Below are 16,066 nucleotides of genomic sequence, written 5' to 3' on the forward strand. Positions count from 1 at the left end.
TTGGCCTTTGAATCTCTTGCAGGAGACTACAAAAATAGACTTTTCTTTTGGGGGAGTAGCAACATTAGGCCAAGATGAATTATTTTTTTGCCATGGTATATTAGAAAAATATTTTTCATAATGTATTTATCTTTTGGATAAAATAACCTTCCATTCCTTATTTCTTTTCTCTCATTCAATACACTTTTTCCCCTTGCCTGATTAACTTTTGTATGCTTATCCTACCTGATTGCAGAATTTTCTAGGGACTGTCTGTGGTTGTGTTATTTAGAAAACACCCAAAATGGAATAATTTAGTTATTCAAAACCGTTTTGTATAAGTAATGTAAGATTATCATTTTTAAAAAAAGCTCCCCAAATAAGCAAATAATATAATAACCACTCATGCCACCACTCTGATACAATCTTGACAACATTTTGGTATATATGTTTTCACTTATTTTTAGACATATATAATATTTGTATTTTACAAAGCTATAAGAGTACTTTTTATATTGATTGATAACCTAGCTCTGTGAGTGGATATTGTCCCATACCAGTAAACGGATTTCTACAATATAAATTTTAATAGTTGCTAATTTACTCAACTAATTGTTGGATATTTCGGTTGTTTCCTCTTTTTCATTATTGTAAGCAAATTGTTGTGACAGACTAAGTTGTGACAACTATTAAATTTTTGCGCACCATTTTAATTAATATTTTGACGTTCGAGCCCATTGAACCTTGAAAATACTATCAACAAATGAAGTTTTATCTCTTCTGTAAGGTTTCCTGGAACATGCCATAGAAACAGCTGTCTGATCCTGGGAGCAGAGCGTGCTCACTTTTGACTGCATAACCTCACTGGCTTTTCATCTCTATCATTCTCCTTGGGCTGTGTTGATCACATCGCTGTGGACACTCACAGTCTCTCTTTCTCGTTGCCTCCAGAACACAGATGCCGCCCTGCTCCCCTGCATCAGTTATCCTGCATTTGCCCTGGATGATGAAGTTCTGTTTAGCCAGACACTTGATAAAGTGGTTAGAAAATTAAAAGGAAAATATGGATTTAAACGTTTCTTGAGAGATGGGTATAGAACATCACTGGAAGATCCCAACAGATGCTACTACAAGCCAGCTGAAATTAAGGTATTAAGAAATATTCCATGGTAATCGCATATCAGAGCAATCAAAAGCACAGATTCAGGAGACTGACCATTGGGTTTGAATTCTGGCTCTGCTGCTTACTAGCTATGTGGCCCTGGGCCAGTTAATTAACCTGTCTCTGTGTTTAATTTTTTTCATTGGGGTAAAATAATAATAGTACCTATATCGTGAGGTTCTTATGACGATTAAACAACTTACATAAAAGTGCTTAGAATAGTGCTTGGCACATGGTAAATGCTCAGTAAGTGCTAGCTCTTATTACCAGTGAGGTATTTACTGATAATGGGCCATGTTGATCTATTGGGTGAATAATTTTTCTATTGCGTTTTCAGTCCTCTGCTTGCCTGATCCATACTATTTGTCTTCTACAATATTAAATATCTGTTTGCAATATTCCTTTCAATCTTTTAAGCAAATTCTTTTATTAAAACTGATAGGCCATTCCATCTTCCTTTATCTGTTTCATTTAGACACTTTCTTTTAAAATATAGTCCTCTGAATATTTAGTTTTAAAATATTTTGTATTTCAAAACACACATACCACTATATCTAGTTTTATACTAGCTGCTTTTAAGCCATCTAGAAAATAGCACCCCAAAAAAGTAAGAAGTCATGCACATTGCTGAGGACTTTGCTTTAATGTAGTGTATTGAAAGGTATTTTGTATTTTTGTTTCTTTCCTTTTGAGATGGAGTCTTGCTCTGTTGCCCAGGCTGGAGAGCAGTGGCATGATCTCAGCTCACTGTAACCGCCACCTCCCGGGTTCAAGCAGTTCTCCTGCCTCAGCCTCCTGAGTAGCTGGGATTACAGGCACATGCCACAATGCCCAGCTAATTATTTTGTATTTTTCATAGAGATGGGGTTTCACCATGTTGGCCAGGCTGATCTTAAACTTCTGACCTAAAATGATCTGCCCTCCTCGGCCTCCCAAAGTGCTGGGATTACAGGCGTGAACCACTGTGCCCGGCTGAAAGATATTTTGTATGCATGGGCATAATTGGCTCGCTCACTGAAGGTAGGTAAGGTCCCTAGGAATCTGTATATAGAAAATGTGTAGGCAACATTATACCTTTTAAGTTGTTTGGCAATTAACGTACTGTTTTAAAATTTGACATACACTTTTGCAGAAAAACTAGACAAGCTATTTATCATTTTATTTAACTTCTTCTTTTTTTTTTTTTTTTTCTTAAATAGAGACCAGATCCCACTAGGTTGCCCAGGCTGTACTGGAACTCCAGGGCTCAAGTGATTTTCCTGCCTCAGCCTCCCAAGTAGCTGGGAGTACAGGCATACACCACCACACCCAGCTTTATTTTATTTAATTTCACAGTTGACTATCACTTGGAAACCATTTTATTGTGTGCACTTTTGAAATTTTCAGCAGTGTTGGCAGTGTTACAATCTGTTAGGTTGGACCAAAAGATCCATTTATCTCTTAAACATCTTCAAATGTTTCTTTCCTATTTAATACATTTTCTGTGCCAATATTTACAGCACTTACATTTGAATTGGACCACCTGCAACCAACTACCACCTTGCACACTTCCAACTTTGAATCTGTCCAGCAAGTTTTCTGCACCTTCTGCTGAGCACCACCAAGGAAAGGCACAGCACTGTGGGTAGGAGCTGCCCCACAGACAGGAGATCTGTCTTGGTTCACCCTCATCATTGCTGTCAGTTCTTGTCAGTCCTGCTATCTGACTCTGCCAGGAACTCCCCATGAAAGCTTTTCCAGCTTTTTCCTATTTGTACTCAAGTTTGCAGACTTTCCTTTTTGTTTTCTGCTTGATAGTCTTTCATTTCTGCATGGCCTCCTCCACTGTGTCTTTCCTTCATCCATACTTCCTTCTGTCTCTCTTGCCTCACAGAAGGAGCTCTCTGTTCTTTCTAAGGCTAACCCGTCCTGTGTATACCCCATCCTATTCTCTTTTACTTTCTTGACACCCTCACTTGTTTTCTTCTGTGATAGAAGGATATCTATTTCTCTTTCTTTTTTCTCCTCATCTTCCCCATTTCCACCTTCTCTGTCTTGGTTCCCCAACTTAAATTAGCTTTTTTCCTCATTAAGCATATTGATGTTTATCATTAAGAAACCAAACAAAACCCTTCCTCAACCCTTTCCCTGTCCACCTCCATCCTCTTTCTCTTTGTGCCACACATCTGAAAAGCATGGCCTCTACTTGGTGTCTCCTTGTTTACATCCTGCTTACTCTTTCCCCCTACGAACTGGCTTACTTCCCAGCACTCCCCAGTAGCTGTGCTGGCTTCAATCCGCTTACATTACTGAGTCGGAGTGGATGCTTTTCTGATTTCATTTCACAGAACTTCTTGGCATTTGAGTGTCTTTGCTGAGTCTTCTTTGTTGGAATATTCTCTATTGGCTGTGACCCTATTCTTTATTCTCCACTTCTCTCACTTACTTCTTATTCTACTTTGTAGGTTCCTCTTCTTCTGCCCCCTCTTAAACATTGCACTTCTCCTAGGGTCCATGCACAGCCCTAGCCTCTCTTCATTCTGGCTGTGAACTCTCAGCTTCAGCTATAGCTGTTAACCACAGATCTCCATCCCTAACTCATACCTCTCCTCTAGTGCCCACCCTCTGTACGCAGCTGCCTGGTGGACATCCTCGCTTGGGTGTCTTACAGTCTGCTTGTATTCAGCTTCCACTCCTGTGCCCAGGCCCTATACCTGAGAGTCATTCTAGGCACTTCCTTTAACCCATCTACCTTTGTCAATCACCAAGACTGGCAGATTTAGCCTCCTAAAAATCCTAAAATTCTGTTTCTTCCTCTCTATTACTCCCTGGTTTAGGCTAGTGGATATGGGGTGATTTTGCCCCCCAGGAGACTTTTGACAATGTCTGCAGACATTTTGGGTTGTCACAATATGGTAGGTACTACTGACATCTGGAAGGTAGATACTAGGGATGCTACTAAACATTCCTGCACCACACAGGGCAGCCCAACAACAAAGAATTATTTGGCCACAATGTCAGTAGTGCTGAAGTTAAGAAACCTCAGTTTAGGTTGTCATCTCTTCTCTTTGGATTTTGCTCCAGCAGAATTCCAGCTGGTCCTATTTCTTGCCCTACAACTCTCTTCAGTATTACCAGCTGCTCAGTCTAGCAAGTAAATATAATGAGTAAATCTGATCCTGCTGAGTATTCACCTGTGGTTCTCTTTTATTTCCAGACCAAAGTCTTAGCCACTTAGCATGACCTGCAAGGCCCTTCCTGATCTGGCTGGCCTGGCCCATCTGTTGGGTTTCAGTTTTCACTACTTCGTCCTTGCTTATTCCAGAAATACTGAATTGCTGGTAGATTCTTTAACATACTTTGTGCTTCTATGCATCTGTGGTTTGTAACTATTATTTCCTTTGCCTTGAGTTACTTTAGCTCATCTCGAAGTCCATCTAGCGTTAGCTGAAACATCTCCTTTCCTATAAACATTCCCTGACTCCAAGGCAGACTCAGGTGTTCCACTCCCTATGAGCCTGACATACTATGTGTAGATATTTCCTACTGCATAGTAGTTGTTTATTTATATGCTGGCCTCCCTATTAGACTGTGAGCCTCTGAGGGAAGTTCTCTGTCTTTTTGGTTCCAGGCATTAGTAAATATTCAGTAAATATTTATTGAAGGACTGCAGTTTGATGAACTGAATGAGTGAGCTTTTGAATAATAAGACCTGAGGAAATTTTTTTTTAAAAAAAGAACAAGGAAACTGCTTAGAAAATCAGTTCAATTTTATTGCTATAAGCAAATCTTTGACATATCACCTAACTATAGTTCTTCTAATTTAATTGTTAGTGGCTGGGCACAGTAGCTCATGCCTGTAATGCCTGTAACCCCAGCACTTTCGGAGACCAAGGTAAGAGGATCTCTTGAGACCAGGAGTTTGACCAGCCTGGGCAACACAGGGAGGAGACCACATCTCTGAGAAAAAAGAAAGAGAGAGAGAGAGACAGAGAGAGATAGGCAGATACAGTGGTGTGTGTCTACAGTCCCAGCCACTTGGGAGGCTGAGGCAGGAAAAAGGATCCCTTGAGCCCAGTAGGACAAGGCTGCAGAGAGCCATGATTGTGCCACTGCACTCCAGCCTGGGCCACAGAGTGAGATCTTGTCTCAAAATAATAATAATAATTTAATTGTTAGTGAAAAATATAATGTTTTATTTTCTGTTTTAGCTATTTGATGGCATTGAATGTGAATTTCCCGTATTTTTCCTTTATATGATGATTGATGGTAAGTAAGCTTTTTCCTGAAATTTAAGCTATAGGATTTAAGTGGTTTAAAGAAGAGCAGAAATGAAATATGACTCTTTTCAGCTAGAAAAATAGACTGCACTTCAGTGATGTTAATTGCCCAGCATTTGTATATGCGACTCTTTTGCTTTATGAGTGAATGCTAAATCATTTAAACAATTAAAAAAACTTGGAAGCATTTAAAAAATGATACCATATATATTATTCATATTTACATAGAAACATTTTTATTAGTAGAAATCATTAATACTGTAATCCTTGATAATGTGAGTGTATGTAACATTTATACTTAGGAATAGGGAAAATTCAATTAAAATTCAGTTTTCAATTCTAAATGCTAACGTGACTTTCTAAAACCAATTTCTTGGAAAAATATCACACAGATTTGCATTACTTTTTTTCAATTTTAATTTTACCATTTGCATAGAAAATTACCAAAATAATTGTAACTGGGCTAATATATTTTTTCTAAGGTAAAATTTTTGAGATCCTTATTAAGCTCAGCTGCTACTGGATTTTATATTTTATATTTTAGGAGTTTTTAGAGGCAATCCTAAGCAAGTACAGGAATATCAGGATCTTTTGACTCCAGTACTTCATCAGACCACAGAAGGTATAGTAGTCTTTTTAAGAAATTCTTCCTACCAACATTTCCTTAATGTTTATTTAAAATGTATAAATGAGTCCTTTGTAAAACACAATAATTTATATTAAATTGAAAAAATAAGTGATCCCTGAAATGAAATCAGAAAGAAGATTAAGCAAGACAAAGATGGAGATGAATCTAGGTGGGCATGGGTATAGTCATTCCAAAATAGTTTGTCAGGTGGACTGAGTTCCTCCATCTGTTATTTACTATGTAACTCCATTACTCTGTATAGTGTCACAATAATAGAAAGTGACTAGTTTTTATCCAGGTCACTAAAAATGCTATAGTCAAGTGAGTGTCCCCCCGTGGAGGGCTACCTAGAGAGGTTCTGCCCTTGTCTAAAGGCACTAGAATTGCTGAGAATATTCTGGCCTCTTCTTTAGAGTTTTTTCTAGGGTCCTTAGCATTGTATTTTGAACATCTGCCGTGGTGCTAAAACATCATCCTTTGAGGATGGATTTAATATTTTAGAAATGGTCAGAAGGCCCAGTCTTAGGAGTAAGGGTATATTGGTTTCAGTCAACCACCAGCAGGGACCCTCAAAAAACATAACTGAATTTTCTATATAACTGGGAAAACCAATTTTCAAAGGAATTCCAAATGAGATGTTCTAGATGTCTTTGGGGCTTAAAAGTACTGACAATCATAGCACTGAGCCCCATTCCTATCTCACATGAAATTTGTGATATTCTTTGGGGTTTTCCAGAGATATCTCAGAGTAAATACTTCATATTATATGCTCACTAACATGCTTATAATGTTAAAAGTTGTGAAATGTGTATGGATAAACATTGATTTCAAAGTGAATATTAATTTTTAAAAATTAATTTTGTCTTTATGCTACAAATAATCACTTGTCCAGTGTGAGAAATAATGCATTAAATTTTGTAATGCATGTAATATTTGAAATCCTTTGAAGCAGATCTTTTAATGTTTAGTGTTAGATCATTGATGCATTAAGGTGTAGCAGTTTAATGTACCTTGCTTCAGGTTTCATCGTGTTCAGAGAGTGATGTTCAAAGTATTATCTGTATATCATAGACCTTCTTACTGATTTTAGACACAAATATTGTTGATTGTCTGATACGTAAGGAAGCAAAATTTTAGGGAAATCTATGCAATTTCATTAGAAAAATTAAGTTTACTGTGGGCTAATATTGCAAAAAGTCTTCTGTAGCATCCTACATAGGTTGTTGATTATTTTCCCATTTTATCATCCACAAAGATTCTACTCTTAAATAATAATTTTAGTTCCTACCAATCCATTTTTAAATGGTCACAGAGGAGATGGCTTTTTCTCTTCAGTGATATTGAATGGTAGATAATGGGCTTAATGCTTAAATGGGGATTTCTTTGCTCTAGCATTGGCTCAGAGTTATAATTCTTCATTTAAGATTACACAGTATCTCATTTGTGAAGCTTCTGTAGACTAATCCTATTAAAAATAGCTTCCTCTATGGCTCTAAATATTTGCGTACTGTGTATTTGTTGATTCATTTAAAGGTATTAAAAGTAAATGTTGTTGAGGGAGATTATGTACTCATTGTTAGCCAAAGCATAACAATCTGCTGTTGAATTAGTGTTTTAAAGTCAATTTTTTTTCTCCATGATTTTCACTGGCAATATCTGAAAGGAACCAGAATATCCGGATTTCTATAGCTTATCAAATCTGTTGCCTCCTGCACAACAAGTCTTCCTCCCTGCTTTCTAATCATTACAGTGTCTTGAAGGAAACTTTTGGGAAAGACACTAATTTTGATATGGTTTGGCTGTGTCCCCACCCAAAGCTCACCTTGAATTATAGTAATTCCCGTGTGTCAAGGGTGCGGCCAGGTGGAGATGATTGAATCATGGGGGCAGTTTCCCCCATACTGTTCTCATAGTAGTGAATAAGTCTCAGGAGATTTGATGGTTTTGTAAATGCATAAGCCCTCTTGCCTGCCACCGTGTAAAACATACCTTTGCTCTTCCTTCACCTTCCACCATGACTGTGAGGCCTCCCCAGCCATGTGGAACTCTGAGGCCATTAAAACTCTTTCCTTTATAAATTACCCAGTCTTGGATATATCTTTATTAGTAGCATCAGAGTGGACGAATACAGATTTGTTATATTTTAAATACTTATTTTTAAACTCCATAGGATATCCTGTTGTACCAAAGTACTATTATGTGCCAGCTGACTTTGTAGAATATGAAAAAAATAACCCCGGTAGTCAAAAACGATTTCCTAGCAACTGTGGCCGTGATGGAAAACTGTTTCTTTGGGGACAAGCACTTTATATCATCGCAAAACTCCTGGGTAAGTGGAGAAGATTGGGAATGGTATTTTTTTCCTTGGTATTAAACTATTAGAAATAAATATGCCTTTGCTGATGTTTATGTTGGATTTGGGTGGTGTTTCATGCTCTTAGGAGGTCTTTGGGGAGTTTCTTAGTATCTAGTGGTATATTAATATATCTATTTCACTGAATGATGATGGACAGTTTCTGGGAAGAAAGCGCAATAGGTATGGGTACCATTTGTGATCATTTAGGGGGCTGCATTTGGCTTACTATATAGGTTTCCTGCAGATTATAGAAACTTTGAGTTACTTTTATATATTAAAAATTCTGACTTAACAGTAACAGTCATGCTTGGTCATACCTTTAGTAAACCACTTGCCAAAAGGTATTGGTCATCTCAAAGTTCTCTTCTTTCCAATAAATACATATTGGCAATTTTAGTTGGAGGCTTAATAGGGCCATTATTCATTATTCTTTGAAGAATTATTTTTCATCTTCTACAACTTGAGCTGAATCATAGCACTCTTGGACGCTTTGAAATGAAGACAAATTTGATAAACACAGGGAAAGCATTATGCATCTTCCTGCAACATTCCTTGTTCAAATTTTAAATGTTATTAGCATTTACATCAAAAAGGCTATCACTTTAGAGTCAGAATTCCTTTATGGCAAAAAGATTATGAAATACTGTACCTGCACTAAAAGAACTGCCTACTGTATAAAATACTGTTATGATTTTTGTTGTTTCTAGCATTACTGCATAAGTTCTAATAAATTTGTACCATAAGAGTAATCATCTTCAGTTTTTAAAAAATATTCCATTAGGGAAGAATATTTCACAGGACAGATTTCCAATTTGAGCTTTACGTAAATGATATGTAAGAGCAGGCAGAAGCTAACCAAATAAGTGAAAACTAAGTTAATGCTGTTTTCAGTTTGCTCCTTTCCTAACTCTATTTTCTGGGTCTCTATATATACCTAATGCTAATTTTAAAACATGAAGAAACATTTTCTTTCTCCTTTAAAGGGACAGCTTTTTGACAAGGTGTTGATATTATTTATATAGGCTTTGCTTTTAGAATTTCCAAAGTGGGGGGAAAGACACATGAAATAGTTTTCTTATAATCAACCCAAGTTGGGAAAGTTATCTCTGGTTAGATTGTTATTTCCATCTCACTAGCATAATTACAAAGAAGCTTTGTTGATACAGTTAAGTAAAATGTGTTTTAGTAGAGGACTAGTTAACTTTATGTAAGGATAAGAATTTTAACATTAGAATTTTTTAAAAGTTTTTAAAAATTTTAAGTGTTTTTATGTACTACGTTTGGAAATTACAAATGAGCATGAGGAATTTTTTCTGTGATTCTGAGGCTGAAAACTGGAACCTGGGATCTGGGATATGAAATTAAAACCTTCTTCATCCTGCTTTTTGCCGTATATCCAGCCTGGGTTTAGTGCAACTAGAAAGAATGTTGTTTGAGCAAAGCCTCTAGATAAAATTGACAAGGCTAGTGAATTGAGAAGGTGGAATTGACCACACCCTACATAAGCAAATTGAGCTTTAAAAAAAGAAAAAGATTGACAATAGTATCAGTAAAAAAGCATCGAACTTTCCAAAATAAATGTGTTGAATGTAGACAGGTCTTGAGTGAAGATAGTATTTTCTCATATTAAGACCAGAGTGAACAGAAATAGCACAGGTCATGCCTCCATTTCTGTTTCTTGACCAAAAAGAATAAGAAATACTGCAGGGCTACTGTTAAAGAAAGTCAGTTTCTCTTTTCCCTGCTGATCTTCTGAAAAGGCAGCAAGAACAGGCAGAAGGTATGTTGCATACTATGAAACCACATACTTATCTCCAGCTGAAAAAAAGAAATATTGCATATTCATTAGTAGTCTAGCCTAGCTTTGTGTCACCTGGTTAACAGCTCACTGGTTAAGACGAATAACATCTCAGAAGACTGAATCATTTAGTTGCTCTTAACTATTGTATACTACCCCTAAGAACCATCACTTCTATGGATTTTCGTTAAGATTCCAGATACAACATTTACTTAAATTGTCTTTATTCATTAAAGGAGCCTCAGTTGGATATCTGCTTGACAACATTTTGTGGGCAGCTAATTGTGGTTACTGTTTTTACATGAAAATAATATAATAGTGAATCTTTAAAAATACTCTATAGTATGTGACTTTCACTAATTCAGGCCAGTTTGTATCTCAATGAAGTCTAATAATATTTTGCTTTATGTGTGCCCAACTAAATAATTATATAACAAAACTGTGACTTCTATTCAATTGTTAAAGAAGAGACACAGTATGCTATATCCTGAACCAAGGCCTGAACTCCCCACTGTGCTCTTAAAAAATAAGTTCATTATTCACAGTATTTCCTTTTCTCTTACGAAATTTATACTTTTAGAAAATCAATATTTTCTATATAACTGGTAAAAATATTATAAACATATATACTTTAAACCCCCTAAGACATATCTTAAGATACATTGACATGTCTTAGAATAAAATGATCATTAGTTATACCTTCAACTGTTACTCAAATTTGAAAGTTTAGAAACCATTCATGTAAGACCAGTCTAAAGAAATCAGAGTACCTTTCTGAGCCCTTTGCAAAAATAAATAACCTTAAAAGTACAGCCATTGATTGCTTAATGGTAGGGCTATATTCTGAGAATTGTGTCATTAGGTGATTTTTAGCCTACAACATACCTAGCCTATAGCCAATTGCTCCTAGACTACAAACTTGTAGAACATGTTACTGTACTGAGTACTGTGGACAATTGTAACACAATGGTAAGTATCTGTGTACTAACATATTTAAACATAGAAAAGGTATAGTGAAGATACAGTATTGTAATCTCATGAGACATCTTTATGCATCATCACATGACTGATTTATTGCATTAAAAATCACTTGAGGCTGGGTGCAGTGGCTCATGCCTGTGTCCCAGCATTTGGGGAGGCTGAGGCAGGCAGATTGCTTGAGCCCAGGAGTTCCCAACTAGCCTCCCTAGAAGCTGGGACTACAGGTGCACGCCACCACACCTGGCTAATTTTTTGTATTTTTAGTAGATACGGGGTTTCACCATGTTGCCCAGCCTGGTCTCGAACTCCTGAGCTCAGGCAATCGGCCAACCAGGCATGGTGGTGCATGGCTGTAGTCCCAGCTACTCAGGAGGCTGAGGCCAGAGGATCAACTGAGCCCTGGAGGTTAAGGTTGTGGTGAGCCGTGATTGCACCACTGCACTCTAGCCTGGGTGATGGAGTGAGACCCTGTCTCAAAAAAAGGATTAAAAAATTGCTTGAAAATCTTGATGTTTGGATTGAAATTTTTTTTTTTGAGATTCAGAAAACTAAAGAAATATAAAGTTAATGATAACATTACTCTAAAACCATTAGAAAACCATTATAAAGGCCATTATATAACTTTAATATATGTTCTTATTCAGTATGTCCTAAAAAGAGATACTAACATATCAGCTTTTAAAAATCTGACTTCTAGGGCCAGGTGTGGTGGCTCACGCCTGTAATCCCAGCGCTTTGGGAGGCCGAGGCAGGAGGATCATGAGGTCAGGAGATGAAGACCATCCTGGCTAACACAGTGAAACCTCATCTCTACTAAAACTACAAAAAATTAGCCAGGCGTGATGGCATGCACCTGTAGTCCAGGAGAATCGCTTGAACCTGGGAGGCGGAGGTTGCAGTGAACCAAGATTGCGCCACTGCACTCCAGCCTGGGTGACAGAGCAAGACTCCATCTCAAAATTAAAAAAAAAAAAAAAATCTGACTTCTAGACTTCAGCTTGTCTATCCCATATGTGCGACTAAGTTTTCTTATCCTGTACATCAGACATTCATAGTGATGATCTTCATTCAGGTACTACTACATGATCCCGGCTCATTAAAGACTTTACATACTGTATAATTTAAGGCAGGTGAATACAATAATTTTTAGGGTGGATATTTTGAAAACATTAATAAACATTAATGGTTAAAACAAGATATATTCTCTTGGTAAACTTGAATATTAAGCAATTTTAGTTAACTACAACTTTCTCTCCAATATACACAAACGCCCAGAATACTCAAGTTAATGAAAATTTGCTTGAATCTCACAACAGAATTTTTTTTTTTTTTTTTGGGACGGAGTCTCGCTCTGTCGCCCAGGCTGGAGTGCAGTGGCGCGATCTCGGCTCACTGCAAGCTCCGCCTCCCGGGTTTACGCCATTCTCCTGCCTCAGCCTCCTGAGTAGCTGGGACTACAGGCGCCCGCCACCTCGCCCGGCTAGTTTTTTTGTATTTTTTAGTAGAGACAGGGTTTCACCGTGTTAGCCAGGATGGTCTCGAACTCCTGACCTCGTGATCCGCCCGTCTAGGCCTCCCAAAGTGCTGGGATTACAGGCTTGAACCACCACGCCCGGCCAGAATTTTTTTTAAGAGACAAGAGGGTTTCACTGTGTCACCTAGGCTGGAGTGCAGTGGTACGATCATAGCTCAATGGAGCCCCAAACTCCTGGGCTCAAGTGATCCTCCTACCTCAGCTTCCTGAGTAGTTGGGACTACAGGCACAGATCACGACACGTGGCAGGATCTTTTTCTTTTGTGGATGGGTATTATTTAATTTCTTTGGAACACTAACAAGCTACTTTTAAAGTGATAAAATAGATATAGAAGTACTTTAAAATTTCCAAAGTGTTATGTATATACGAAGTTCCCAACTTAATTTCTTGGGTTCCCAAAGTTCTTTGGTAAGTCATTGTTTGGAAGCCAATTTATTTTCCTGTAGAAATTATATTTTAAATGTTTATTAACACCCAGCAAACTTGTAACTGTGGGGTTATGAATTATTTCTCTGACATTATCATCTTTTTCTTCTTTCTCCCTCTCTAGCTTCTCTTCCCTTTTTTTTTCTTTCTTTTCTTTTTTTTTCTGGGGGGGGGCGGTTTGAATGTAAGATCTGCCACTTACTACCTGTGTGATTCGAGTTTTCTTAACTTCCCTGAACATTAATTTCTTTATTTTTGTGTTATAAGGATTAGCTGGTAAGGAAATACACATAAAGCATTTACTATGGGACAAATACATGTTTAAATGGTTCTTCCCCTTTCTGTTCCTGCTTCACCATTCATCTCCCTGTTGATCTCTGCTTCTATTTATAGAGACCTACTCTTTGATAGTGACTATGGATATCCAGTAGCTCACTAACAAGAGTTATAGGAAATACTTCTCTCTGTCTATCTCTCTCTAAGGGCAACCTAATTATTCTGACATACTACTTCCTAATTCCAGTGTTTGTCACAAAAATAAGCCCTTTTGCATTTGATTTTATTCATGACATTTCTTGCCTAATTGATCTCAAATATAAAAGCTACAGATTAAACCTGGAAATCTAATGCTTTTTAAACTTAAAATCATTGATCAAGTGTCCCCTAGTGTATATAAGGACATAAGAAACTGAGGTCTTGATTTTCTTTGGTCTGTTGTCTTCAAATACAGTTGACTCTTCAGGATAGCACGTGGTTTTGTTACTGCTCAGTTCAAGATAAAATGAATAGATAAGAATGTACAGGTATATTTTTACATGTTGGTTGCTAAGAGATTTCCCAGTTGTTGCACTTCAGGAAACTTCAAGAATATTTTCATTATCTTTCTCATGTTACCCATGTGATGGCTAGTGACCTAAAGTGGGATTTCTGTGCAGCAGGCATTATAAACATCTTGAAGCACATGTAGTATTACTTTAAAGGCTTCACCTGGGAAGACTTTCTTTCTTTAGCTTCATGTATAAATAACTGATTTTCTTTTTTTTTTTTGGAGATGGAGTCTCGCTGTGTCACCCAGGCTGGAGTGCAGTGGCAATGTCTCAGCTCACTGCAGTCTCTGCCTCCAGGGTTCAAGCATTGCTTCTGCCTCAGCCTCCTGAGCAGCTGGGACTACAGGTGCATGCCACCACGCCTGGCTAATTTTTTGTATTTTTAGTAGAGACGGAGTTTCACCATGTTGCCCAGGCGGGTCTCAAACTCCTGAGCTCAGGCAGTCTGCCCACCTTGGCCTCCCAAAGTGCTGGGATTACAGATGTGAGCCACTGCGCCCGGCTGATAACTGACTTTCTTAAAGCTAAAATGTTTTTATTGAATTAGTACAAGTGCTAGAATATTTTCATAGACATTATTCTCATCCTTACATATATTAGTAAAGTTGAATATGAGAGTAGTAATAGACTCTGAGAGGGCTTTTCATACATGTTGTCACACTGATTTTCAGAAACACTAATAAAATATGTCACATTCTGCGCTCTGCCTTTTACAAACATCATCCTAATTAATCCTAACATCTCTTTGAGATGGGTACTACGTGGCGTAGGTGAGGAAACTTAGGCCCACAAGAGTTTAACAACTCACCCAAGGTTACAGAGCTCATGAGTAACAGAGTTTATTGATTTATTCAGGAGTCTACAGGGTGCTTGTGTCACCTGTAACCTCTGTGGCATTAAATATTCCTATTAAAAACAAAAACATTGCTAACCTAATAAGATAATAAATCGAGTCTTGTTTTCATTTACATTCTGACTATTAGAAACATATTTCTTAGTCACTCTTCTGTGAATTGTCTAGTAATTTTTTTTTGCCCATTTAATCTTGGTTTTATGGTTTTTCTTATCAGTCTACATGAATGTTTTATATATTAAGTGTATAAAACCTCTCTGATCTTTTCCTAGTTTGTTTGTCTTTAAATTTTGCTTTTGCTATATTTTCATGAGCAGAACTTAAAATCTTTACACACTCAGATCTACCAGTGTTTTCCTATTTAATTTTTGCTGTGGAATTTACCATTGAATTTTAGAAAGTCCATCGTTGTTAATCAGTTGAGTAAAATTCATACACACACACACACACACACACACACAGAAACACACACACACAGACACACACACACGCATACATATTTGGAATTTTTTGCTATAATATGAGGTTAAGGATCTGCATTTTCTCTTTCTCCAAATAGCTCATTTCATAATTCATGTGTTACTAATATGTGTCACCATAGCTGAGAATCAGCTAGGCTTTAAAGTACATAATTTTACCCTATAAATATCTGCTGAGCCTATTTTAGTATGTCCTATGTAATTTTTGTGTCATGATAAAAAATATTTGCTCTGTTAAATTTTCTTTAAATTATTATTTCATTAAAGAAACAGATTTTTCTTAATATTTTCTTTTTATGCTGGACAATTTTTGCTTGAGGTAAGCCCAGGGTATATTTTATAAACCTTCTGTGAAAAAAAAATTAATTAACTTAATTCCTATCTTCTAAGGAGTTAAAGACAGATATCTCTATTTTATAGAAATTCTTGATTATCTTGGAGGTGTGGTGCTATACTGTAAATGTAGAAAGCCATTGATCTCTTACCCTCGCTCTTTTATTTTCATTTTGAATATTCTGTAGTTTGTTGGATATAAGTTCTTTCAGGATTGTCACTCTTCACCAGAAAACCAGTTTCATTAAATTGGAACAACAAAGACCTCTATTTTTGCCTCCTGAATAATAAAAATCAATGCAGTGGGGAAAAAATATGCCCATCAACTTGACCTTTTAATGATATTTGTCACTTTTATACCATTATGGAAATTAAAGTAATGATTATGGCAATTAGCGTTTCTGTATTTGCTAACCCACTAATTTATTATTCTGCTTTGTAAGTGTATTG

The 16,066-nt window shown here is 36.9% G+C and overlaps 1 protein-coding gene across 10 annotated transcripts in view; it reads left to right on the top strand.

The window, feature by feature from the left end:
• Nucleotides 1-16,066, top strand: part of PHKB (phosphorylase kinase regulatory subunit beta) — a 232,916-nt gene that overhangs the window by 129,025 nt on the left and 87,825 nt on the right. For all 10 annotated transcript variants that reach the window (XR_012428701.1, XR_012428700.1, XM_065537576.2 and 7 more), the window contains 4 exons: nucleotides 931-1,128; nucleotides 5,332-5,389; nucleotides 5,945-6,022; nucleotides 8,199-8,357. Coding sequence is in view for 8 of the 10 variants with exons in the window: in XM_065537576.2 (XP_065393648.1) it covers nucleotides 931-1,128; nucleotides 5,332-5,389; nucleotides 5,945-6,022; nucleotides 8,199-8,357 (493 nt within the window). In the remaining 2 variants the exon portion in view is untranslated. The remainder of the gene's footprint in view (nucleotides 1-930; nucleotides 1,129-5,331; nucleotides 5,390-5,944; nucleotides 6,023-8,198; nucleotides 8,358-16,066) is intronic.

The sequence above is a fragment of the Macaca fascicularis genome, chromosome 20 (genome assembly GCF_037993035.2).
Source record: "Macaca fascicularis isolate 582-1 chromosome 20, T2T-MFA8v1.1".
Classification (NCBI taxonomy): Eukaryota; Metazoa; Chordata; class Mammalia; order Primates; family Cercopithecidae; genus Macaca; species Macaca fascicularis.